At 40.6% G+C, this 27897-nt stretch overlaps 1 protein-coding gene across 9 annotated transcripts in view; it reads left to right on the top strand.

The window, feature by feature from the left end:
- The window catches only part of MSL3 (MSL complex subunit 3), a 43609-nt gene that overhangs the window by 12015 nt on the left and 3697 nt on the right, over positions 1-27897 (top strand). For 2 of the 9 annotated variants that reach the window (XR_012589780.1, XR_012589771.1), the window contains 2 exons: positions 12133-12961; positions 18216-19014. Coding sequence is in view for 3 of the 9 variants with exons in the window: in XM_074606484.1 (XP_074462585.1) it covers positions 12133-12232 (100 nt within the window). In the remaining 6 variants the exon portion in view is untranslated. Of the gene's footprint in view, positions 1-12132; positions 14434-14503; positions 14548-18215; positions 19015-27897 lie in introns of those variants that run through there. The other 7 variants (XM_074606484.1, XM_074606523.1, XR_012589774.1 and 4 more) reach the window with 6 other exon arrangements.

The raw sequence follows: 27897 nt of genomic DNA, 5'->3' as shown, positions 1-27897 counted from the left end.
AACTTAATTTTGATCAAAGACTTTTAAGTAGCCACATACTGAAAAGTAGCATAATGTGGCACTAGAATATCAAAAGTCCTGTTAAAAGTCAGGGAGATGAAAGCTTTAAAATATTTTTACTTTAAGTGTTTATTGAAAATAAAAGGTGTCTCAAATGTCAAACTTGCTTCAAGACAAAAATTTTGTATTGTAGTATGTAATTTTTAAGTTTTACCAATTCCTTTTTACATCTCTGGTTTTGTCAGATTGTTAGTATTTAGAGTATTTTTACGTTAAACAGGATGGCATTAGTGCTTATTACTGGAAACCTATTTTTGCTTGGAGTGAGTATTATTTATGGTACTTAACTCACTGTGGATCAAATCAATTCTTATCAGACTGCTGCCTGTTCAGATTCTTTGGTGTTGGTCAGAGCAGGTCTCTGCTCTTTAGCTCCTTAAAAGCAATTTCTTCATACCCATTCTATGCATGAGCTGTGGTGGAGTGGAATAGAGGGAAGGAGGAAACATGTGACCCGCCCCCATACAAGTAGGGAGGTGATTAAACTGAAAGTTCTGGTGGTAGTATCTGTGTGCATCTTATTTTTCCATCTGACCATCTTGTTGAAATATAAATAGAAATAAAAACAAAAAAAAGGCAGAAGATGTTTCCACATCAGCATTTTTAGGTGCTTTTGAAACAAATCTCTTGGTAGTCCCCACTTACTGTGCTTTGTGTTGCATTGTGGAGCGCTCAGAATACACAAGCTTGATTCCTTTTGGAAAACACTTAACCAGAAGCGTGCTCCAGTACTAGGAGGCATTCAGTCTTCAAGACCAGACTACAACTAAACCAAAACGAGTCCCACAATGCAAGCATAGTGTGGGTATTGCATATCTGGTACAACAGAGTATTTGAGGGCTGTGTGTTTTTTCAAGTGCTTTTTAAGCCAGTGTCATGTATGCGTTGCTGTGTATTCATATAGGTAACATAGAAACTATTGGAAATTATTAGGTTGATTATTTTTTTTTCCAACATGTATTCATGGGGCTTTAGGACATCTTTAATTTGGGTATTACTTTCTTTGTCCTGTATGTCATTGAAAGTGGACAAACAATTACATTTTCTAGAAGCTTGTTCAGCATTTATTTGTATCACAGAAATACTTCTGCATTATCTGTTTCTCATCACAAGAGAAAACTTGAGGCTGAGGTGGCATCTTGTACTAGTTCTTCAGTTTTCACATTCTGTCTTTTCCTTTTTGGGAATGAAAGGATTAATGGATGTTTATTAAAAATATTTTCTGTCAGTTATGCTCTGGCTTACCTTATGAAAGGTAAGAACTGTGCTATACAGTCTGTGTGCATTAGATGATAGCAGTCAGTTTACTTAAGACTGCCTAATTTCTTTTAGTGAATTGCTCTTGAGCAACAAGCTGAAGTACTCTCCGTTTCTTTATTTTTCTAATAGCAGACAAGAGATTGAAGCTGTCTTTTCACATTAATAAAACTGTTTCTGAATCTTCTTTGAATTCTAGGTAGAATAGTCCAAGCGTAAGTAGCTTATGTATTTTTAAATAAAACTTTCATGTGGTACAGAACTGATTTAATTCTGGCATAGATACCGATTTAATTTTGTATTATTATTTTATGGATAAAATTTACAGTTTCATTTAACATTTGTACTATTAATCTCATGTGGTCTGGGAAACTGAGACTTATTTAATATAACACTTTGTCTAGAAGCTTGTTTTATTGAGTTTACTCAGTACTTGATGGATGCATTAAATTCACTTTGAGATATTACATGGGTAATATTTTCCAGTCATGCCCTCAGATTGCTGCTAGACAAGATTGATCTCAGTTTCCCAGACAACATATATATTTTTAAAGGATGTATCAAATACATCTTTGTGAGTTTCATATTAAGTAGAAGCTGTACCCTTTGTTCTACAAGTGTGTATAATGAAAATTTCTTCACGGAGAACATGAAAAGTTGATTTCTCAATTATAGAACTTGCAGAAGGAAAGAAAATTAGTTTCTCAGATTAAGTACAAAACTCTTAGTCTTCACGTTACTTAGCTCTGAAGTAATTGTAATACTTACAGAAGAATAACACTCTGAAATGGATGTTAATGACAAACTCACCAGTTGGTTTCACTGGATTTCACTTATAGTTTAAGTTCAGTCCTCAGAAGCAAGCAGTGGAAGCTAACACAGTAACTGGTTTCTGTTAACTGGTAATCTTACTCGCAAAGGACCCCTGATTAAATCTTGCTGCTTAAGTGATGAGAAATGATAGGCAAGAAGGTGCCTGTTCTTGTTTCGCCGTTTCATAGAATCATATAATTGTTAGGGTTGGAAGGGACCTTAAAGATCATCTAGTTCCAACCCTCCTGCCATGGACTGGGACACCTCCCACTAGACCAGGTTGCTCAGAGCCCCATCCAGCCTGGCCTTAAAAACTTCCAGGAATGGGGCTTCCACCACCTCTCTGGGCAACCTGTTCCAGTGTCTCACCACCCTCATGGTGAAGAACTTCTTCCTTACGTCCTGTCTGGATCGACCCGTCTCTAGTTTTAATCCATTCCCTCTAGTCCTACCATTACCTGACATCCTTAAAAAGTCCCTCACCAGCTTTCTTGTAGGCCCCCTTAAGATACTGGTAGGCCACTATAAGGTCTCCTCAGAGCCTTCTTTTCTCCAGACCGAACAATCCCAACTCTCTCAGCCTGTCCTCATAGGAGAGGTGCTCCAGCCCTCTGATCATCCTTGTGGCCCTTCTCTGGACACATTCCAGCACGTCCATATCTCTCTTGTAGTAGGGGCTCTAGAATTGGACGCAGTACTCCAGGTGGGGTCTCACGAGAGTGGAGTAGAGGGGGAGAATCACCTCCCTCGACCTGCTGGCCACGCTTCTCCTGATGCAGCCCAGGATACGATTGACTTTCTGGGCTGCTGGTGCACACTGACGGCTCATGTTGAGCCTCTCGTCCACCAGCACCCCCAAGTCCTCTTCTTCAGGGCTGCTCTCAAGCCATTCACTGCCCAGCCTATATCGGTGCTTGGGATTGCCCCAACCCAGATGGAGGACCTTGCACTTGGTCTTGTTGAACTTCATGAGGTTGGCATGGGCCCACCTCTCCAGCCTGTCAAGGTCCCTCTGGATGGCATCCCTTCCCTCCAGTGTGTCAGCCGCCCCACACAGCTTGGTGTTGTCAAACTTGCTGAGGGTGCTCTCTATGCCACTGTCCATGTTGCTGACGAAGATGTTAAACAAGACCGGTCCCAGTACTGATCCTTGAGGGACTCCACTTGTCACTGGCCTCCACTTGGACATGGACCCATTGACAGCCACTCTTTGGCTGTGGCCATCAAGCCAGTTCTTTATCCACCGAATTGTCAGTCCATCAAACCCATATTTTATCAGCTTGGAGACCAGGATGTCATGCGGGGCAGTGTCAAAGGCTTTGCTCAGGGCCAGGTAAATGATGCCAGTTGCTCTACCCTTGTCTATTGATGTTGTGACCTTCTCATAGAAGGCCACCAGGTTTGTCAGGCACGATTTGCCCTAGGTGAAGCCATGTTGATTGTACCCAATCACCTCTTCGTTATTCTTCTGCCTCAGCAGTGCCTCCAGGAGGATCTGCTCCATAATCTTACTATAGGCATGGAGGTGAGACTGACAGGCCTATAGTTCTCTGGTTCCTCCTTCTTTCCCTTTTTGAAAATGGGGATTACGTTTCCCCTTTTCCAGTCAGTGGGGACCTCACCAGACTGCCATGACTTTTGGAATATGATAGCAGTTTAGCAACCTCATCCGCCAGTTCCTTCAGTACCCATGGGTGTATCCCATCGGGTCCCATGGACTTGTTCAATTTCAGGTTCATCAGATGGTCACAAACCTGATCTTCACTTATGATGGGCAGTTCTTTCCAACCCCTGCCATTGTCTTCTGTCTTTCCATTGATTTGAATGCAGCGTTGACTTGGAAAACTGTTTTGGGATCAGAGAGGTCGCTTCTCAGGAGTGTTGACCAATAGGATATACTTAAAAATTAGGCCAATATAACATGTCTGTTTTCAGAATAGCACAACCCATCTTCACTGAGGTAATTTCAGTCCATGTCATTTGCATTTTAGGGGAAAAAAAAAAAAGGCAAACCAAAACCGTACAGTGCTTCAGAAAGCCATAGGTATTTTGACTTTCATGAAATAGAGAAGAACAAGTGATGAAATGTTTCTAACATAATGCGTCTAAAATTTCTAATACACTTTCCCAGATGAGGCCAGTATGTAGTATTTCAGATTATGGAAAACTACATTCTTAATGGTCAAAGACTTCGGTTTTGTTAAAAACCCTCTGATCTTTCAAACTCAGTGTATCCTGTAAGTTGTCTCTCTCATTTTAGATCTCATTTTTTTTCCTGATGTTCTGCAGCCTGCTTGTATCTATTGTGCCACTCTGCTCCATGGGTAGAAAAATATCGTAGTACTGTGGAATCAAGGCTGACATCACTCCAATCTTTAAAAAAGGCAAGAAGGAGGAGCCAGGGAACTACAGACTGGTTAGTCTCACCTCTGTCCCTGGGAAGGTAATGGAGCGACTCATTCTGGATGTCATCTCCAAACACGCTGAGGAACAAGAAGTCATTGGAAGTGGTCAGCATGGATTTACCAAGGGTAAATCATGCTTGACCAATCTGAGAACTTTCTATGATGTTATAACTGGTTGGCTGGATGAGGGGAGAGCCGTAGATGTCATCTACCTTGACTTTAGCAAGGCTTTTGACATTGTCTCCCATAACATCCTCATTAGGAAGCTGAGGAAGTATGGGCTAGATGAGGTGACGGTGAGGTGGATCGAGAGCTGGCTGTGTGACAGAACTCAGAGTGTTGTGATCAGTGGCACAGAGTAGTTGGAGGCCTGTAACCAGTGGTGTCCCCCAGGGGTCAATACTCGGTCCAATTTTGTTCAGTATATTCATTAATGACTTGGATGATGGGACAGAGTGTATCCTCGGCAAGTTTGCTGATGATACCAAACTGGGAGGGGTGGCTGACACTCCGGAGGGCCGTGCTGCCATCCAGCATGACCTGGACAGGCTGGAGAGCTGGGCAGAGAAGAACCTAATGAGGTTCAACAAAAGCAAGTGCAAGGTCCTCCACCTGGGGAGGAAGAATGCTAAGCACCAGTATAGGTTAGGGATGGACCTGCTGGAAAGCACCTCTGAGGAGAAGGATCTGGGGGTCCTGGTATTATCCATGAGCCAACAATGTGCCCTTGTTGCCAAAAAGGCCAATGGAATCCTGGGCGGCATAGGGAAGACTGTGGCCAGTAGGTCAAAGGAGGTCATTCTCCCCCTCTACTCTGCACTGGTGAGGCCACAGCTGGTATACTGCATCCAGTTTTGGGCTCCCCAGTTCAAGAGGGACAGGGAACTACTGGAGCGGGTCCAGTGTAGGGCAACTAAGATGACTGAGGGATTGGAGCATCTCCCTTATGAGGAAAGGCTGAAAGAGCTGGGACTCTAGCCTGGAGAAGAGAAGGCTGAGGGGAGACCTTATTATGGCATACAAGTATCTAAAGGGTGGGCTGAAGGAGGATGGTGCCTGACTCTTTTCATTGGTTCCCAGTGACAGGACGAGGGGCAACGGGCACAAGTTAGAACATAGGAAGTTCTGATCAAATATGAGAAAAAACTTCTTTATGGTGAGGGTGACAGAGCACTGGACCAGGCTGCCCAGGGAGGTTATGGAGTCCCCTTCTCTGGAGACTTTCAAGACTCGCCTGGATGCAGTCCTGAGTAATGTGCTCTAGGCAATACTGCTTTAGCAGGGGAGTTGGACTAGATGATCTCTAGAGGTCCCTTCCAACTCTGAAGTTTCTGTGATTCTGTGAATATTTTATGGGAAAGAAGCCAAATCAGAATGTGACGAAATTAGAGGGCTGTGATAATAAAATGTGTATATAGAAAGATGACAAGTTGTTTGAAGTAACCTTATGAAATAAATATCTGGTTTTGAAAGCACAACATTTTTTTTGAGTATAGTAATTTTATTATATGTAATTGCAGTGGTGAATTATGACCGCTAGTCTGTGCTAATGTGCAGTTAATGAGAGGTTATTAGTGGCTTTCTGAGAATGAAAAAATGAAGCATTGCACATGGTGAATGGAAAAGAAAACATCTTTATTTAGGTGAAGTTGCTTGTGACAGAGTTCTACTCATTGTGTCTTAAAGTTATCAGATGGCAATTGATTAAAAAAAACTTTTTGAAAGATCACAAAGAATGCAATTCAGCTACTGTTTCTTATATTGATTATGGCTTTTGTATTTGCCTCTCAATTTTGGGATTAACTGGTTACTTGACAAAAAGTACCTGTGCAGCATAGAAATTATGATGTACTAGAAAACTTTATGGAACTGGAGCCTAAATATGAGAAAATCAAGGTTCTGAGTGTTAATGGACAAGTGTGGGTTTAGCAGCACTGTTTGAAACACTTTGAAATGAAGGAATTCTACTTGCATGGTGAATGTATATGCCTTTTTTTAAGGCATTATTGTTGTATTTGGGCTTTGCTGTATTCATTGAATGGGTAGAAAGGTGACTGCCATTCTGGGTCCTCTCAAACTTTTGGCACCTTTACGTTTAAAGCTGAATCAATGAGTGCCTGGTATTGTACAGGTTCTTATTTTCAGTAGGCTTTTGTTGTTTGGTTGGTCTGCAGAATCTGCTCGTGTGTGCTTATTGTTGTTCTTGACTAAGGTTTGATTGCTTTGCCAAATATATTTCCTGAAACTGCACCATGGGGGATTGCTTCTCTTCCTTCTGCTTACCAAATCATCAGGTGCCTGGGTATTTGAATCAGGAGCGTATTCCTAATCATAATAATAGAGGTTTGGATCATGCATCAGAAGTGAGGCGTTGTCCAAGATATTTTTAAGTGTTATGGTAGCTTTTTTAGAAGGCGGCTCTAGGAATTGATTCTTGGATTTCTGCTGGCCTTGTCAAAAACAGGTCTTCATCCTCAAGACCAACTGAGGACTCCTGTATTGAGCTCTTGTAGACCTGCTTTCAAAAAAAGGTCTACTAGAAGTTACCACTTCTAATTTTCACTCACTCAGCCTGATTACCTGAAATGTTATGTTGGCAGCTTGGCATCTTCAGAGTTCTCTGCAGTTGACCTTTAAAAGCCAAGAAAGATGATCTTGGTTTCTGAATATGGAAGAGGGACAAGAGTCCAGTCAGCAAAACAAACCTGTTGATTCCTTTGGCATGGTTCTTGAGGCACTGGATGTCAGTATAAACATCTGAAACTTTTCGCTTCACGTGTTCTGTTGACTGCATTGGGGTTATGATGAACTTTGTGTTGGTGAGCTTTTGCCCTGAAGAGCCTTCCAGATGGAGACATGCCTGTCAACTGAAGGGTGTGGGGGACAGGTGGTGGCATATGCTTTTGTGTGAAACCTAGCCTTTTAGCTTTCAAATCCTGCATTTGGGGGTACTAGTCTTGGAGAGGAGGCAGCTTCTTAATCTGCAAATGACATTTCTTTTGATGAGTGACTCATAGAGTTAGGACCCATCATGCTCTTTAATGATCTATCTAAAGGAATTTGCTTACAGTTTCCTTTCAAGCAACATCTAGGCCAGGCCACTTATCTCATTAAAGCATCTGCTTACCTTCTAGAACTTAGAGTTGTAGCTAAAGTGTGTAAGATGTCACCTTTCTTGCAACTTTTCGTTTCAACTCTGTATTCTTATACCTTTATGGTTGAGGTTGTCCTTCTTAAAATTATTAAGGTTTTCCCTTCTTCATAATTGCCACACTTTTCAGACCATCCCTGAGTTTATTCATGTGATGGTAGCTGATGTTTAGAAGAGTCTCTTTCTTCATGCAGGGACTGTTCAGGTAATACATTGTGGTGATGCTGCCAAGACAAGGATATTTTCACTGCCAGATGATTCTCTTAAAGCTCATACTAATTCAGTGACTTGGTTGAGAAACCGAGTGTCAAGTGGCCTTTTAATGTGGATAACGGTAGTTCTGTGCCTCTTCTTGGTAGGTCTGCCTGCGTAACTCTCAGCCAGATGGTAGTATATTTGTGAGGTAATTGCTTGCAGTCACCTGAGGTAAGCTTGCTTATGGACTGCTACACTTGAAGATCAGAACATAGGAATTCTTCAAGCTAGGTTGCCCACGTGTCTGTTTCCCTTGTCTCCATCCTCTCTAGTACTTTCTGAAGTGTTGCTCTCGTAGGAGCCTGTGGTAGAGAGGGAGATAACTGCATTGTGCCTTGTTACCTCCATGTTCCGAGGAGGAGTGTAAAGCATATGAATTCTTTTTGTGGATGCTGCTGATGAGAAAAAACTGTACAGTTCTACATCAGGATGTTTGTGTGGACTGTGCATCTCAAAACTCAGTTACTCGCGAGCAGTTTCACTGTGTAGGTGTATGCATATGAACTCTGTAAAAATTATAAAAATAAAAAAGGCAATAATGCACTGAATTTATCAGATTTGTAAGTTAAAAGTAATGAAACAATTTCTGAATAGCTAAATAGCAAAGTGCTTTCTGATCTATAGCAGAACATTGGCTCTGCTTGCTAAGTACGGCTCCCTCTGTTCTTAAATCTTGGCTCATGACTTGCAGGTGCCAGTGAAATTGATCTTTGTGCTATTTCAGCTTTTCCAAGAGCAAAGCATTAGTGAAATATCCAGTAGCTAGGAGTCTTATGAGACTCCTAATATTTCTGTGCCAGCTTTCTGCACTGCGATGTAGTTTGAATAGAAAGCAGCTTCAGAGGGGCCACTGTTCTTTGTAAACAGATACACAAGGGATTGGGACAGAAGCTGACCTTGTGTTGTTTTGCCTGTTTCCTCCCACTTCTCTGCAGAAAGTAATTTGTATCTGCTAGCTCAGAGGTATTTTGTTTTTTACAACTGTTACATTAAGAACAGAGAGATGTACATTTGAGTGTATGCATTCTGCCTGCTTTTTTTTTTTTTTTTTAAAGCATCTCAGCTAAAATTTCTCATCTTTACCAGCTGTCACTTTAGCTTGCACCAAACTGGCATTTGTGACTGATGATCTTAAGCAAAAGTCAGGAAATTTGTAAGAGAAAAAGAACCTGTTTCCCATTACTTTCCCTTAAAATTCTTGGAACTGTCAGCTACCCAATGTCCTCTACAGGTCCCTTTGTTTTATTGATGTTTAAAACATACTGCCTCATATGATCTGGCACTTGGTGCTGTGTTTACAGAATGTTAGCCAGTGACACTGAGAATTTGATCAGCCCCTGTAATTTATATTCACTGTTTATCTCTTGAAGTCATTAATATGTGTTAATGAAGAATTATTAATTAAGTTCCGTTTGTGGCTCATCTTAATCTTGTGCAATCTACGCATGTTAAAAGTTAGACTCAAGTCTGTGAAGTTTTAGGCCTTACTACACTCACTTCATACCAGTCCCCCATATCCTAGAAGGTAGTTTGTAGCTAACTATAGTCAGAGGTCATAGCAGTTGAGGACCTCAGGTATTTTGGTAGCTTCTAGGTTGCTATGATTTCAGTACTCTTTTGTAGTGGTTTTCCTAGAGTAAGGGGTGTGTGTAGTGCAAGTGAATGACATGTTTCAGTGAAGATTGGGAGGATCTGATTGTGCGAATTGTTTTTATGTTTCTTTGGATTATTTTCTAAGGGGTATCTCTCTCTCTCTCTCATGAAAAAAAAAGTGTTTTATAAAGTATTAGAGCAATTTATGGCCTGGTAAGCATAGAAAAGTAGGTGGTGAATGGTCTTAATGACAAGGACTAGTAAATCACTAAGTTGTGTGGTTCAAACAGCGTATTAATCAAATATTGATGGCTTCAATCTAGATTTGTCCTGGATGCTTTTTTTTTTAGTTCAAGAAAAGAATAAAACTATTTTTTCTGTCTCATTCTTTGCCAAAGTTGAACTAATTTGGATTCACTGTGTAGTAGTTGGTTGCATTTTGTTCTTTCAGGGGAAGATATTTCACGGATGTTTTTATTTCATTTATTTCTGTGACTGGGAAGTTAGTATAATGCAGCTGTAACATGCTGTAATATTGAAACCATTTTTTTTTTATTTAGCAAAATAGTTTTCATAAAAGTTTTTTTTGAAATTATCTCTCAACCTTAATTATATAATCCTTTTTGCTTTGTGCTGTTTAATAAAATTGGAAGCTGTTGTATGTTAAAGTATTTAATGCACTTAGGATTGTGTGAATGAAGACTCTGTGGAACTTTAAATTTACTTAGCTCTTACAAGTTTATTATGATAGCTTATGTCACGTCAGTTTGTGACAGAGGCAGTTGAATCCTTGCTTTGAATATGAGAGATCTTTCTCCCTTCTGGCAGAACCTGCCCCAGCTGAATATTGCCAGAAATTATGTGCTTGATTAGACGCTGTTGCGGGTCACATAACGGAGCCTTTTCTGCTCAGTTCCTTCGGTAATGTTTAAAAACAAAAACAAGCTGCCATGTGATCTGCTGGAAGTGTATTGGTTGTCCAGCCTTTTCGCTTGCATGTATTAAACCTGAAACATTTACATCAGAAACCACCCTAGGTCCCTCTATACTGTTAATTACAGAACTCCTATGAAATAAGCAAGACAAAGTGCCTTCTAAATAAATGGTGACACATTGAAGGATTGATTTCTTCTAAAAATGCATGTATTTCTTGCTGCTTTTCCTAGAATTAGTAGGATTTAACCAGTTGTTCTTCCAGTTTAGCACTCGTTTGATACCTGTGTTTAAGTACAAGGATTGTGTGTGGGAAAAATGTGGGGGGAAAAAGCAACGTTTTTTCATTTACCTGCATTTTTGTGCTGTAACCTTTCTGTATGAGCTCTCAGCAATTAATATATTCATGATTAAATTTAGATTGTCTTATGTAGAGAATATTGTCAGTATTCTTTGATGCTTTGGCTTTCTTAAGATCAGAGGACGTACCTAGCTCAGGCAGTGTAGCTGTGGGTGAGACTGGAAAAGCACTATTTTAATTGCATTCACCTGTGCTTTTTTTTTAATTTGGACTTTCTACGTCCTGCGTATTGGTTATGCAAAACTGGTATTTGTAGCTTCCAGTAGTGACGTCATCTGCCTAGCCAGTGGTTCTTGAGAGAATCTGGATTCTGCAAATGACATTGTTTCCTGTTGTTTCCATTGTTTCCTACTCTAACTCAGAGAACCTGTAGCTAACGCTTTGCCATGTTTATTGATGCTGATCTTCAATATCCAGGTATTTTTGAATGTCTATGTGTGTTTTTCTGAAGTATAACTTGATCGCGTACTTCAGGGTTTAAGAAACATTTTGCGCTTTTGCCCCCGTTTTTATACATGGTATCTTTGTATACCAACTAGAGAGTAGAGAGCTTATAGTAATTTTATCTGTTTATTACTCATGTTAGTAGCAGCACTTTATTTTTGTTTTCAGTCTAAAACAAAGAAAGAGTTGTGTGTTAGCAGAGCAGGAAGACAAAATATTGGGTGCTTGGCTGTTTGAATAAGGAGGAACTGTTTGAGGAGCAGCTTGTAGAAATCTGAAATTAGGGAACTGGATTCACAAAGGATGTGTGTTTGAGAGCAATATTTAAATCGGATACTCACGAGTGGTGGAGACTCTAAATGCACAGGCACATGAAAGAACAAATCATAGCTTTACTTACCTTAAAAGATGGAGTTTGACTTAATGGTTACTGGACATTTATATAAGATACTGATATAGTGATAACTGAAAATCCTGGTTTTGATGTAAGTGGAAATTGTATGCTGAGCAGGTGACTGACAGAAGTTGCAGAAAGATCTCTCCACTTTTTTTTTTTTCTTCGGTGATACTTCTTTGTGTTCTTTTCCAAGTGTAGCTTCAACTTTTGGATTTTTTTTTTTTAATTGAGCTTGAGTAATTTTTTTTTTAATGCTATTTGGATTTCAGAATTATAGGGGAAAGCTATTTCGTACTATGTAAAACTTGTAAAAATAGGGCAAGCTTTTTATATGCCAAATTTCAAAGTGTGTTATTTCTCAATTTCCAGACTGTTGTTCTGCTAAGCTTAAAAATTAATTTGAAAATAGCTTTTACCTTAAATAGTTCATGTTCTGTTCTTTTTTTGTGTGCTTTCTTCTCAGGTTTTTAGCAGAATACCATGATGATTTCTTCCCAGAATCTGCTTATGTAGCTGCATGTGAAGCCTACTACAGTACTAAAAATCCTCGGGCAATCTACTGAAGCTATTAATAAAGATTAAATCCTACTATGCATAGCCCATGACAATGCTATTTTGCCACGTGGCTACAAGATGAAGATGAAAAAGAAATTAAAACAACTGGATTTGAAAAAATAGGGAAGTATCTTCTGTGATGGTTGGATTACTTAAAAACAGAGAACTTCTTTTCAGAGATGGGTATAGACTGCCTTGTGAGTTGCTTGGAGGATTGACTATAACTCTGACTCCAGATGAATGAAGCAGCCTTGTTCTGACTTCTAATGCATAGGACTGCATAGGACTATTAAAGAGGAGATGAGGCAAAAGCAGACGCATTAGCAACAGGACGTTTTCATGAAGATAGATCATCATGCTGTATTTCATTTTAGCTCAACCTCTCCAGCCTGAGAAATAAGACTTGACTACACAGTTACATGGAGAGAATGCGTAACTGGTATCTTATGGATTTTTTTTTTCCTCCCAAATGGCAGTTCATTTTGTGGAACTGTCATGATAGAGAAGGTTGTTACTGTAAAGGTGGTTTTGGTGTTTGGCTAGCATGACATCTGCCTCAAGAATGACTTAGTTGCTTGAATGAAAGGTGTGTTGCTTACTTTGGGTGTTGCGAAGGTGTACTCTTTTCATGGTAAGACTGCCGGAGTTCCAAGGAGAGCATACATTGCCAGTGGTTCAACATTTACCTGGCAATAAATGATTTCCAGAGCCATTATGAAAGAACTGATTTTCTACAAGTAAGTGAAGAAGTCAACAAAGTGATGGCAGTTTAACTGGCAAACACATCTTTTTTTAATAAAGTTCACAGTGGCTGCTGTGTAAATGTGTGATTTTGACTGTCTAAAACCTCTTGTTTGTCCTTGATTAGAATTTTTGAGATCTTTATGTGTGCATATAATGAGAGGTGGAATCATTGACAACATAGGGAGAGAAACGCTTTCTGTATCATTGGCTTTTCTTCTACAGACTTGAAGAATGTCTCTCTAGACAGTTTTAAATGCTTTAGCTCTGGAAATAGGAATTCAGTGAGAACTGGGTTTCTAGAAATCTGACAACACATTCAGTATTGAAAGGTAATTCTTGTCTTGATTGTCATCAAAACCTTGTCCGTGACTAGAACTCTGGCCTTCAGAATCTTCTGCTATGTCAAGACAGACTTACCTGTAATGCAAAACTCAACACATTTGTTCCAGATTTGCAGAAACTAGTAGTTACGAGGAGTCATCTTTCAAATGTAAACGGCAAGTTCAGGCTTAAGAGGCCAAAGGGAATGTGAAATCTACTGTTGGCATTCATTGTCACTCACTTTTCAGAGTGTACTGGTGTGTTAAAGCTTTTGAACTGAAAAGATAAGGATTACCTTGGTTTTAGCAATTTGGGTTCTGCTTTTTAGAAAAGCTTCTGTAAAGAGTCTGTTAAACTTAATGGTTGCTAAACAAATGTTAGGCACGAATGTATGCAGATTTGGTTATCATTATGTCTAAAGATTACCATTTAGTAGTACTACTCTTTTAAAATGTATTTCTGTTGTACCAAAAAACCCCACCCCAAGACATTTGTAAGATTTAGTCTTTCTGAAATTACAGAAGTTTTGAATTTCTTGCAGACTCTTAAGTAGATCAAAATCTACTTTGCAAACGTTTCATTCTAGACTTTGACTCTGCTTTTCTAAAAAGACAATTCAGCAAAATACTAATGACCATCTAACAAGAGATTAATTTTGGAATGCTGCCTGAAACTCCACCCTTAATCCTTTCAATAGCAGGAATGTTAGAGTGTGTATTGCAAATCTGGTTTTGTTCCACTGTTGGTACCTGTGAATACAAGGCAAATGATGAAGAGAGCTTAAACCTTATTGTGTCGCTGTGTTTAACTGTTAAAATGACAGTTTCTGCCTGTAGGGGTTATTAATAGTGTTGGTATTGCCTTGTCGATACTTCGTGATGATTCTCAAAAGATGTGAGGGGGGGGGTGTGTGGAAACTCTGAAGGTCCAGTTAGTGTAGTCTATGTGAATAAACTTTTTTGTAAAATTATTTTGAAGCTGCTATTGGATATAACACTACAAACTGTCTTGCTCTCATAACAACCAAAAAAATTTTCTCAAGTAGCTTCTTGACACTTTAATTGCCATGACTCGCTTGGACAGTATCTCTTAAAATTTAAAAAGTTTTGGTACATATTCAATTACAGTAATGTGCATCTTTCACATCCCTCTTCTGTACTGTTCGCTACTCTTTTACTGCTTTCTTATTTTTATATCTGATTATTTTTTTTAAGCTGAAGCAGTGCCAAGAGACTTGCAAGAACTTGAACCAGATTGGGTAAGAGGGTAGTTCTTACTTGTCTTAAATATATAGAGACTTACCAGTGTGGCGCCCCAAAATTCATTTTGAATGGAATATTTAAAGGTTTACGTGGCTAGGGGAAGCTTAATAGTATAGTTATACTACTGGTGTGAATCTAGAACTCCTTGAATGTTCTTGAGTGATCAGATTTTTGATGGGATTCATATCCATCTGAACGGATGAAAGAGGTTTCTGCACTCAGCTGTTTGTCATTTGTTGGTCGCTGTTTGTAGAGCTACTCATATCAATGTTTTCTAACCTGATTCAGTCAAAATGGCTTAGGTTAGCTGAAGAAATGTGGAAAACTGACTGAAGCAGGCTAGGGAGTGTTCACAGGAGCAAGTCTGCCAGCAGACTTCACAGGGGGTCTCCTGCAGAGGAGGAGCTGAGCTGAGAAAGCAGGTTAATGGGCAGTAATAGCTGGCACTGGCGTAGCTGTTTGCATAACTCATGTGTGCTGTGGTTCCAAATTAAGGGGGTCTTGTTTGTGTATTAGGGAAATTATATTAGTGTAGTTATAGTGCATACTTAGATAGGAAAATCTCTCCACTGAAGGCAACTCCTTGCACTTGCCTTCAAGAGTGGGCTGCTCCAATGTGAAGAGTGGTACAGGGTTTTGAGTACGACCAGTTTTGGGAGAAGGCAGAGGAGAGCAGTTGCAGCCTGGGGTTAGAAGCAGGTAGTGCAGCTGATGTGGCGGGTGAAGTGTGCTGCCAGGTAAGTTCCCGGGATGTTCAGTCTGCACACATACTGCTAATTTCATTACTTGCTTTTTGTCACCACGAAGGTACCCAAGTAACTTGACACTGTGCCACAGTAGAATTAAACTGTATGTAAAGTGCTTTACATAGATCATAAAAATTACCAAAGAAGACTATATCAACAAAATATAAATGTAATATTCTTCAGTTTTATGCCTCATTTTAGGCTTTACTTTGTACCTATCATGGTTCAAAAAACTATCATGCTGTTCTTTCATGGGCACTAGCAGGAGTTGCTGCCTTGCCTTTCATTTTGCTACTGTGTTGCTGTTTGTCAGGCTCCTGTTTCAAAGCTCAGGCTTTCATGTTGTATGCTCTGAGATGAGAGGCAGATGTGACCAACTGCTAATTTAAAGTATGTTCCGTGTCCCGTTCTGAAAGCAAGCCTATGCAGATGTTAAGGTTTCACTTGGCATTTGGTGTGGGCTAACAGCGTGTGTGTGGTCAGCCGTTATGTTGGAAATGTCTAATGGGAACTTCTCAAGCGGTAGTGCGGGATGACCTTGTTCTGGATTATGCCAAGAGGAATGTCTGCAGTCAAAGAGGAAATAAAAAGCTGATTGGAAATAAAAAGCTGTTACTGCTTTTCATGTTTGCATCATAAAAAGTGTTATCGAGACACTTGGGAAATACACTGGGGAGATTGTTATTGGACTTAAAATATATATGTGTATATGAAATCCTTCATTTCTTGAAGATTATACATTTTCTCTGCCAGAGTCTTAAGTGTATCTCCCAAAAGTATGTATACTGGGGTGGAAATGTTAGCTTTTCAGGGCAGGGGAGAAGGAAGCAACATATACTCTCCTTACTTGAGTCTGAAGGCAAGCCTTTCTTGTGGTAGTTAGCTGTACAAAAGCACAATGCTGACAGCTCTTGGCCAGCCAGCCAGATCTGAACTCTGCCCTGCTGCACGTTTCATTGCTTTTAACTTCTTGACCTATTAACAGAGCTGGAAAGCAGGTTTGCACTTCGGAGTGTGCAAACTCCCTAAATTTAAGGAGAAAATGCCAAATAGCCACAACATAAGCATACTTGGGCCCAGTGCATCAAGAAATATATTTTTGTCCTGTGTACTGCAGAATCTCCTTGTAATATGAGATGATTGCATTTAATTGCACTAACAAGTCAAGTTATTGATTTATTTTTCTATGTAAATACATCTCAGTGTAATGAGGTTCCCTGGAACAATGGTTCTAGATGGTATGTTACTTTAGTAATGTGTTTGACCATAATCAGTACAATCTCAATGTGGTTTTTTTCACTTGCTCGTGAAACAATTAATTTGGAGGGGTTTTCACCTTTTTTGTATAGCTGCATCATTTTTCTGTATGAAACTAGTGAGTACAGGTACTATACTTCTACAGTCAGAGGTACCAATGCAGTGTTTCTGCCTCATTTTTTGGGTGGTTTTTACTTCAACACCACCACCACCACCTCTCTCCCACCCCTCAGTTCCCCAAACAAAGTTTGGAATGTATATTGCCTTGGGAAAATGCTATCAGCAATGACTGAGTGGCAGATGTAGATGCTTACTAAGATCTAACTCAATGCATCCTCCCTGTTGCATGCATTATGTATTTTCCCCTTCTAATTCGTATGGCAGATGACTTTTTTTGCATTAAGGCTAAAGATTATAGCAAGCTGAATAAAATCAGTGAAGTATAAACACATGCTTAAAGATGGAACGGAGAAATCTGTTGCTTGTTTTGTGGTTGTTCATTGTTGGTTTTTTTTTTTTTTTAAAAGGGGGGGGCAAAAAAACGCGTATGTTGTTCCTCTTGTATGTTAGTTGTGAGTGGTCACTCACATCATGTAAAGTGGATAACGTCATCATAAAGAGAACGAACAAGCCTGTGACATCCAAATTGATAAATCCCGGCACTAATACAGACCTGGAAAAGAGTTTGCTAAGGAATGGAGTCATTTCGCTGCTGTTTTGTTTCTAGAAATGGTGGAAGGTTTTGATTGAGAATGACTTTTTTTTTTTTCCTCTCACCAATATAAGATATCGGATCTACTTCTGGGGAAAACAACCCAGGTATTAAAGCATTGAATCATACAATATGTTCATGGGGATATTTCGGTGCAATGCCAGAAAACAAAGTGAGTTCATATAGCGAGAAATGTAGAGATAAATTTGTTTAGTTGCTGGCAGGATGAACAGCGGACATTTCCATCACAGCAGTAGTGTACTGGTTGTACCTCTAATATCTGTGAATGTTGAGTAGATGTTCAATTTATTAAACTTTTTCTAGTCTTTAATCATAAGCTATTAATAATTGCCGATCTAATAATTAAGTTATTAATCTTTAAAGCCCTTGAAACAAAGACATGTCGCGAGTACTTTCTTACTTTACTCCCTTTCTTCTTTCCTAGCTTATATTTTTCCAGTAGTCTAGAAAATTACAAAAACATGCTTATGGGATTCACGGAGAGGAGGAGAATAGTTCTGACTCAGACTAAGCAAGTTGCATATAGTTTTCTTAAGTATTTAGGTGTTTCTGATTCATTTTGAAGTATAATCATCAAATATGTGTTGAAACATAATTGGGATTTTATTTGTAGGTTTGAAAGTAGAGCCAAAATTAAAGAGTCGGGTGAATTGAACAGCACATATAGTCAAGTTACCGGATAACTTAAATATGCCTGAAATTAATTCTACTGTATGTATTTCTATGTTTTCTGCTTTAAATGTGGTGCTCTGATTTGTCTCGGTTAGTTGATGCCATGTATTGTAGGTTAGGGCCTTTCTCTAAAGTGTAAAATTGATTAAATGTCAGCATGAGTAATCAAAACATCAAATTTCACTATCAATTTTAACTTAAACGTATGAAATGCCACCATCCCCTGTCATGAGACGTTCTGCCCTTCTTTTTACAGAAGTTTCTTAGAAATACGGCGTACGACAAATCTGCTGCCACATGGGTGACCTGGCGAAGGTGTCAAGTCTCGGTGGAAGGACGGAGGTAACCTGCAGCTCTTCGCAAAGGGCCTTCAGCCCACGCGGAAGGTGCTCACGCTGTTCCCCTGGTGGGCTGGAGGCATCGGTAAGCGTGCTGTGAGAGACTCCTCAGATGCAACAAACCTTCGCAAGTTGCCTCTTACACTTGTATTTTTGTGACAGCCGTACTGCGAATGCTTCCATAGTTGATATTTAGTAAGAGTTTTCACGGCTTACAACCTTCTGTTTTGTAGGCTGCTGAGTTAAGAAATCTAAAGTAGTTCTGTTTAGGTTTTGCATGCATGACTGAGTAGGAGGTAGATTTTACTAATTACTTTTAATCAGATTAACGAGGAATTTATTTTCTGTTGCTGTAAGTGACTACTGCAGTGATATAACTTATTTGGCATCAGACATTTGTGCATTTTCTTAAAAAATTATTTATTAGAAACTGTGAGTAGTAACTAATTGGACGTTTCGTAAAGCTTTTGCTTACTGGCAGATGGATGATATGACACATGTAATGTATATGCAGTATTGCCAACTGTAGGCATTAGAAATCATGAGTCAGAGCCTTGAAAGTCTTGAGAGTGATTAAGAAAATGTGAAGATTAACTCCTGTTCTTTGGTCCCCTAGGGTAACGTGAGTCAAGCTTGCGACAAGGCTTGCTTGAGACTTTAGAAAGGAAAACCAAGTTTTTCGGCTAATCACGTGTCTTTTAGAGTTGGAGCTGTAGGAAAAAAAAAAAAAAAGGCAGAAAACCTTGCAAGACTGGCAATAAAATGATGATTTGGCAATGCTCTAATAGAGCAGGATGCCATTAATCTGAAAATAATCAAGAGAGTGAATTTATTTGTGAACATCTGTGCAAACATAACACAAGCCTCGGATAGCAAGGTTTTCCGGGTAGGGCGGTTATATCTGCTAATCTACAAAACAGCCTGCTTTTGCCAAAGGCATAAATCTAAATTTGTAGATTCAATTTTTTTTACTTGTTTGGAATGGCTATTAATAAAGTGAGAGAGATAAATTGTTTACCATAGTAACAGAATAGCCCTCTGCATGATGATGAAGTTGATGAAATCGTGCATCGGAAGAAAACAGGAAGCAAGACGAGCACTCCACTGTTTCTACACTGTATGTGCAAGACTAATACGTTGTTTATGTTGTTAGACCCACTTGTTGAATTATTTGTCTCTCTCTGGTTGTGATGAGAGAGACAACAAGTTGTCACTGGTGCCTTAGGCCCAGCTCTGTCAAAGACAGTAGGTGTCTAAAGAAAAATCCAGGCTGAGGTCAGATCTGTGCAAGCAGAAAGGAGCAATCCAGAAATCCTTTCTCTTCCCAAATGTATTACGGCAATCTGTATGGCTGTAGTTGCCTAAGTTTTTTCCAGTGAAGTTATTTAAATATTAAAAAGCCAAACGGAGCTTTTTGCACCCATGTCAGGTTTGCAAGGCCATTTGGGATGTACAGATTGAGCATCAATCTTTGCACTCACATCTGCTGGAGGATCCATGCATCTTGCCAACGGCAGTGCAACCCACGTTACAGCAAGAGTAGCCACTGCAATGAAAGCCGGGAGGAGCAGCAGACTGGAAATGCGGTGGCAAGTCCCTTTGATCCACTACTTTAAAGGCTGATTAGCAAGTGGGAGATCTGAGTTTGGTAACTACTCAATCTGGGAGGTTTTGCCATGCACTCTAAAGACCTTGCTGCATGAGGCCACCACTGTCTCACTGAGCAGAAAGGGCAGCGAGAGCCGCAGACCTGGAAGGAAGAATTTTCTTCCTCATTGAGCTGCAGAATAATATTTCTACTTGCTTGTTCTGATTTCCTCATACAGCTCTTGGGTTCCTTTTTTGCACACCTTGTAGCTTCAACAAGAGAGGACACACTTGCCACCAGCCTGCTTGGAGAGACACTGAAGGAATTTATCTGAGGAGTACTGGGCTCAGATCGTGAGCTTTCTGAGTGGGTCAAAGTCACACTACAAATCTGAACTTGTGGTTTCTTCTGGTAAAGAACCAAAAAAAACCCACCCAAACTTGTTCTTTCTATTGCTGCTCAAGCAGGTAGGGTAGGATTCAGCCCAAGGCATCTAGAGGATGGCAGCTGAGATATCCACATCTGAACTTCCTCAGTAGTCCTTGGACAGAAGAAATACTTCCAGGGTGTGACTGATCTTGCCCTGAAGTGGCTGCCGCAACAAGGCCATCACTTAGAGAGAGAGCCTAGAGTTGGGAGCTCAACACAGATGCACGTGCATACATTTAGGTAAGGTGACTGTACTATCTGTATAAATTCAAAGTGACTTGGGGCATTATAGAGCTTTTACTTAATGGTTTTGCTCTCCTTTGTTTAGGGGATTTTTGTAAATATAAATCACTTTCACTCCAAGCCCAGCAGAGATTAGCTGTTGTTATACCTGGTTGTTATGAGAGCATTCAGAAACCCATGACACAAGAGGAGAGTCAGAAGCTTGGAAAAAAATAAATGCACAGAACATGGGAAGAGTAACTGTTAACCGTGGAGAGAGAGAGCTGGCAAATAACTGGTTAATCTGTACACAATGTGCAGTTGAAAGCAGGCAAACAAAAAGCACGGAGTAGGTAGGATTGACACTAAGGTTTGCCTGCCTCTCCTGCAACATTTAGACCATGGTTGCTGGTGTCATCGCTGGCAAGCGCAGCCAGTCAGTGAAACCTGGACGCTCTCAGTTCCTGGAGCAGAGATCCTACACAGTACAGCCTACAGCAGTTCTTGTGAAAGCACTGAGAACGCCGATGCTGCTTATGGAGAAATAAACACCAGCTCAAGCATCCTTTTCATTGTAAGGCTGCGTTCTTCTCTGGTGCTATACCAATCCCGATTTTTAAATGCTCACATTGTTTTTCTGTTCAGGAACCTGTGGTGCGGAAACAGTAGAGGATGCAACTTGGATTTTGTTTTGCCATTCTTCTCACCTAGCTTGTTGCATCAGTGAGAAAGCAGCCATGCTTTTTGTTACATGTGGATTGAAGCCACGTATGGGGATTGAAGTAGTCCATGACACCTTGGAGTTGGGCAGCTGCAGCTGAGGCTGCCTGTGCCCATCTCTGCCTGCCTTGGAGGGAAGTGCCCACGGGGTGGTGGCTAGCAGAGGTGACTTATTGTAAGACCATGTTTGGATGTGGGAGAAGAGCTGGTCTATGAGGTGCGAGTGTGGTCCATACGGTGCTGTGAAAGGTTTTGAGGACAGCTGATCCGTGGGGCACCATGTGGATTTAAGAGACTGGATGCAGCACAGGGCTTTGTGTGGCTTTGCTTAGGATTAGCAGTAGGTTGGTTTTCAGGACGTGCACGAAGCTGTGATGAAGATGGCTGCAAGGGCATCATGAAAGGAGTTATTTCTGAAAATACATTTTTCTAAAGATTTTTACTTCTGTCCTTTAGTTTGAGGCTGCACAAATTCTAGTCTGTTTGACACCGCTTTTGTCTTTTGCATGGACATTTGGGCTGAAAAACATAACTGCATTTTGAAGCAGGATTTAGATTTTTCTCAGTAATGCTCTTTTTTTTTTTTTTCTGTCTAAACAATGTTGAAGCCATTTTAGCCTATGGCTATGTTTAAAAAACATAAAATACACAACACTTATATTTCAGATCAGATGAAGCTATAGAGTGTCTGGAGTGAACTTAGTTGTTAATGTGCTCAGTTACTCTTCCGAACAGGCTTGTGAGTAGTCATCAGAGATAACAAATCTCAAAACCTCAGTTCTGTCTCCTTAAGTTCATCCAAGGTATGTGTGTACTTGGAGCAGATGAAAGGAAATGGTAGGAAATTGGGTTTCCTGCACTGAGGAGGTATGAGGGAGATTCGCTCATCAGCAGTAGAGCACTCAGTGCATGCCCCATCAGACAAGTGCTGAGGGTGGCATTGCAGGGGTGACGATGGGAGCCAGTGCTATGGAGCCGAGAACGTCCAGAGATGCTGAGGAACTGTTCAGAAATATGGTGAACAAATGGATTTTGTGGACATGTAACACATGCTTTCTAAACTGGGATGGTTGTAGGCTTCTCTGTCACTATGGGTGAAATGATGAAAAATCCATAAGGACAAGAAGTTCATTTTCTGGGATAGTACATGTGCAGTTAGATTAATATTCAGAAGTCTCTAGTCCTCCACCTGGGATTTAAACTCTGGAGTAGAGGATTAAAGCTGACTCACCATATGCTGCTCAATCTCTGTGTGTAATTTGGTAGTTGTTTCTCTAAATAATTAATTAGATAATGCTCCCTGTCAAGTAATCAGTTTGGGGTTCACTCGAGGAGAACTAACATGAGGTCCATCAAACCAGAGAGGATTTTGTTAGGAAAACCATGATTAAAGATTCAAATTCTAAGTGAGGACTTCTCGATTAAGCTGTCCAAGTGCAGAGGGAAACAGTATTTAGTGTATGGAAAGATTACAGAAGACTCCTGTGGACACCTCCCTCTTCCTTGATTTCATCTCAGAGCAAAAGAGGAAGAAAATTCACATCTTCCTCTTAGAAAAACGCATTTGACAAGTCTTGTGGAGCTATGAGTGGCAGACGTGAAAGCATAAGAGGCAAATCAGTCAAAATATTTTAAAAAAACTTTTCTCTCCCCTGATTTGACAACACCATTTCCTTGAATGCAGGGTTATGTTAGGTATTTTTCCAGTCATCTTGTAACATTTATTGTGCTTTAGCTGAAATGTGCTAGAGGAAAGAGAAGTCGGCACCTTTGCCTCTGATAAATAACTTGAAAATTTGGAGTACAGCTGCCTGGAAGGACAGGGAGATGTGCATGCTGTCCAGCCGTCAATACTATTAGCAGGTTAGCAGTGGTCATCGGCTAGCTGGAGTGGAGCAATTTGTGTACTGTCATCTCAGGGTGTCACCGGACAAGGCACGAGATGATATGAACAGCACGGATGGGTCCCGTTGATGTGGAAATCAAGCATTTTCTGTGCTCTCTGCTTCATGTGGAAAACTGTGCTATTTTAAGTGTGTGTTATTCTATAGGAGGAAGATGTATGTGACCAGCTTTAGACTTCTTTATGTGGTAATTAATTAGTGCTTAATGTTTGGCTGGAAACATTAAAGAGTATATTTTTCCTCGGAGAACAAAGGTACCCCTCATTTTTGAACTTTTATATGGAGAAAGCATTTATAAGGAAACCTATAAATACTGAGCTAGTTCTCTTTCCGTCTTACCTGGAAGAAGAAGATGAGATCAGGAATAGGAATTTCAGGTCCTGCTCTGATCGTAAAAGTCCTGAGCGTATGTATCCTCAAATATAAGCAACTGTCATAGTGAGTTAAAGGAAAATTTTGTCATGTTGTGGACGAGTCCTACGTATCCCAACTTCCATACAGTATGTATAGAAGTATGTTATGTGTAGAGGTATGTTATATATAGAAGCGTACAATGTGTATACTGCCTTTACAATATGGTAAGCCCAAAAGTAATGTTGTGTAAGAGGTCATATATGAGTATAACTAGATATGCTGCAGGCCACATGGGTTGAAGAGAAGCCCAACAAACTTGGTTCCTTTCTTTGATCCATTTGTACTTTCGGTAGATAAAGGAAAAAAAAACTATCTGCAAAAATTTGAGGCATTCCACAAAGGGAATCCAATTAAAAAAAATTCTTTAAAAAAACCACAGGGATAATTGTGGTTTTAATACAAAACTGGCTGAACAATCAGAAACCAAAGCAATTATGAGTGGCAAAATAGCAAAGTGGAGCTCACTGGGGATTAGTGTTGAGACTAATGCTCACTTCTCTAAATGACCTAAACTAATAACAGAAGAAAACTTACACATCAATCAAATTCACAGATGGTATCAAGAGGCTGCAAAGAAAGCAGAGACAACAGATAAACCGCCAAATAAACTAGAGAGTTTAGAGAAAAAGGAGCATTCAAGGACACGATGCAACCTTGATACGTGTAAGGTTCTTTTGTGGATTAAGAGAAGGCTAAAAATGCAAGTGTTTTTGCCGAAGCCCATGGACACCGATTTCATCAGGAGACGTGGACAATCTTATATAACCACCCCTCACATTGTGTAACCCGGGGCAAATAGTTGAAATTGTTTTTTTTAACAGCAGCCTTTGGTCTCCTGTCCTCTGTGCGTCGCGGGGAGGCATCCCTAACCATTTCGTTTTGCCACAGAAAGGCTTCAGGGTTTTGTTTTCAATCTGTTGGAAAGCAAGCAAAAAGTTTTGAATGTGTTGTTCCCAGTTTTGTCAGTGCCTCTGTTTTAAAAGAATAAATAAGGTTTGGCTGGTGTTTTGTTTTGCAAGCGGTGGGCGACTCTCCCTTTACCAAAAGCTTTAAAAAAATGAGCGCGCCTGAGAAACTTGTTGACTTTGTATCCGTCGGTCACATGGCAGGTCAGTACAAGGCTAAATATATCTTTACCTACCTGTGGGTGCTGGTTGCTTCCATATCTACAACAGGACCTCCTTGTTTTGATTTGGCACACCTAGGGCAGGTTGCCGGTTGGAAAAGCCGTTGTATTTAGCAGAGGGCTACAAAACTATATGAGTTTGTTATCCTTGGGTAAAGGACAAGCAAACAATACTCTGACGGATGAGCAGGTGGCCAAGAAACAGAAGACCAAACTGATTTCTGGCTAGTGAAGGACATTGTCTGAAGAAGAGAATGAGTACTTATAAAAGGAAAAATCTTTTTTTTTTTTTTTTTTTTTTTTACAAGCGGCCTTTCTTTGATTATCAGAGAAGGACAGATGTAACTTGGCTGCAGGGACAAGTAGAGATGAGGCTTTAGCAGAACCCTGGAGTCTCTGCAGATGCTGACCAAATCCAAAAAAGTGGTGGAAAAACTGAGGCAGTGATTCAGATGTTGGGTTTTTTTATTTGCTTTTCTATAAAACTGTGTTTCCTGTACTGACTGAATAATGTGATTGATTTATTATTTTTTTTTTTAGACATCTTGGCAAAGTTTTATGTGCTTCTATTTTCATGGATCCCCGAAAAATTAAACAATAAACCAATGTATCTGCAAATGGATGTGCACGTATCAGAAACTTGGAAAATATTCTAGTGGGAATACAGAGGAAAGCAGGCTGAAAAAGTAAGCTGCTTGTGTTCTAACACTATTGTCATCCTACCAAGACCTCACCGGGTGAGGGCATGCACATTACTGCAAGATAACGTCTAAGGCTATGGGCAGCCACTGCAGCTGCCCTATGAAGTTGGGTAGTTAATTAGGAAGGGTTTCTTTTTGTTGTAGCTGACAAATAGTCAAAGCAATATAGTTGCAAGAATGAATACGTCTTTGCATATAAATCACTGTTAACCTGCAGGGCAGGGGGAGCGGCTTGTGGAGGGGAAGGCAAGTCTGGTGGCTCAGCCTCGAGAGCCTGTTCAAGTTCACAACTTCTGTCATATTCATTAGTGGCCTAAAATCGTAGAAGACTGAGATTCCCCTAAATGGGAATGAGTAATTTAGCACCTTAAACCCCAAATCTTGATCCTTACTCCCCACTCCCTCATCTAATCCTTTAGATACACAGATTTTCTTACTAATATTCACTGAGTACCTAATGCTTTGTTTCTGTGCACACTTACAGCCAGCTGTTGGAGCAGCAGTTAGACACCGAGCCTCTACACTTCTGATTGAGTGCCCCAGTCACCAGTTAAGGAACTAAACTACTTCTCTTTTGTCCACCGAATCTTTAATTGCTTTTTGCCCAGGAATACAACTGCAATGGCAAGGGAGTGGAACATCTTGACCCATAAAAGCTGTGGCAGGGTGGTTGTGAGAGTGAGTGAGATCTGTACAAAATAATTTAGTTAAAGTGGAAGCCTCCTGCCTCCCTGTCACACACGCAATGACATTTCTCTGCGTTATAAAGGCCTCAGTACAACGTACAGCTGCAATGCAGAAGAGGACTCCAGGCTAGAAATCCCAACCTGATGCTAGTCATAGAATCATTTCAGTTGGAAAAGACCCTTAAGATCATTGAGTCCAACCATTAACCTAGCACTGCCAAGTCCACCACTAAACCTCAGTGCCACGTCTACATTGCTCCTGGCTCTGCCTGCTGCAAGCTTGGTCTCTTGGTGCCTGGGCTGTTGTGGCATCTCGCCATTTGATGGAGGTGGCACTCGGTAGCCAGGCACCGAGGAGACAGATACTGCAATGCTCGCTGCTGCAAAACCAGAATCTCTTAACACACCTAACGCTTGGTGCTCTGACTTATAGTGTGCATAACAGTGTAAAAATCATGGAATCATCATAGAACTGTTAGCGTGGAAGGGACCTTAAGGATCACCTAGTTCCAACCCCCCTGCCATGGGCAGGGACACCTCCCACCAGACCAGGCTGCTCAAAGCCCCATCCAGCCTGGCCTTGAACACTTCCAGGGATGGGGCATCCACAGCCTCCCTGGGCAACCTGTTCCAGTGCCTCACCACCCTCATAGTGAAAAATTTCTTCCTGATATCTAATCTAAATTTCCCCTGTTTCTGTTTAAAACCGTTACCCCTCATCCTATCACTCCACTCCCTGATAAAGAGTCCCTCCCCATCTTTCCTGTAGGCCCCCTTTGGGTACTGGAAGGCCGCTATAAGGTCTGCCTGGAGCCTTCTCATCTCCAGACTGAACAGCCCCAACTCTCTCAGTCTGTCCTCATAGGAGAGGTGCTCCAGCCCTCTGATCATCTTTGTAGCCCTCAGCACGTTATCAGCAAGTTACTCAGGTAGCACAGTAACAGAAGGGAGGTAAGGATGGCCAGCCTTTCTACACTTGTGTTTTGCTCTTTCTTGTTCTCTTCATAGCAATGGGACATCTGTAGGGTTGGATGGAAAGTTTCCCATTCCACAGGTGCCACCTTCTCTACTGCAACTGTTTTGTTTTTTGGGGTTTTTTTCCCCCTTCTCAAAACCCCTGGCTTGACCCATGTCTCCTGGGTGCTGTGCAGACCATGCCATGCTACTTGCGGGACACCCATGCTCGCTGCTCTCCCCATGGTGGGGACAGCTGTAGGCTGCAGGAGAGCCACATGAGAGCGGGGCTGGTAGGATGGATGTGGCCCCACAAACCTTCCCATCAGCCAGCACCCCGCATTTTTGGGGCAGACGTTATGAATATCAGCCTTCTGTATGTTTTCTGAAAACGTCCGCTGTAAGACTTCCAGTTCATCGCAGTGTTTTAGCAGGACATAAACGTAGATTTTGTGTATGCACTCAGTGCAGCTTGCTTCCGCATAGCACAAACTGCTGCACGATGAACCTTATTTCTGCAAACACCTCATACATGTTTTGTTGTATGTTTCAAAATGTACTTAATTCTGTAATAACTATAATTCTATAGCAATTCTATAATATGTTATAGAAGGAGTTTGACCACTGGCTAGCTGTAGGCAGTACAGTTTTTCAGTATAATGGCTGATCTGTTGTTGAAATTATAGTTTCACCTTTAGTGATAAAGGATCTGTCAGCCTGAATGATTTCGCGTGCTTTTTGGGCCTACAGCTGTTAATGGACTTCAAAATCACCGGTTTGATAAAATGACTCAAGAAAGATTTCTTTATTGCAGCTTCATTTTTCATATTTTGTTTTTCTCTGGCAATTGTAGCAA

The sequence above is a fragment of the Larus michahellis genome, chromosome 1, assembly GCF_964199755.1.
Source record: "Larus michahellis chromosome 1, bLarMic1.1, whole genome shotgun sequence".
NCBI lineage: Eukaryota > Metazoa > Chordata > Aves > Charadriiformes > Laridae > Larus > Larus michahellis.
Note: the sequence above shows the minus strand (reverse complement) of the source record. Positions and strands in the feature narration are given on the sequence as shown.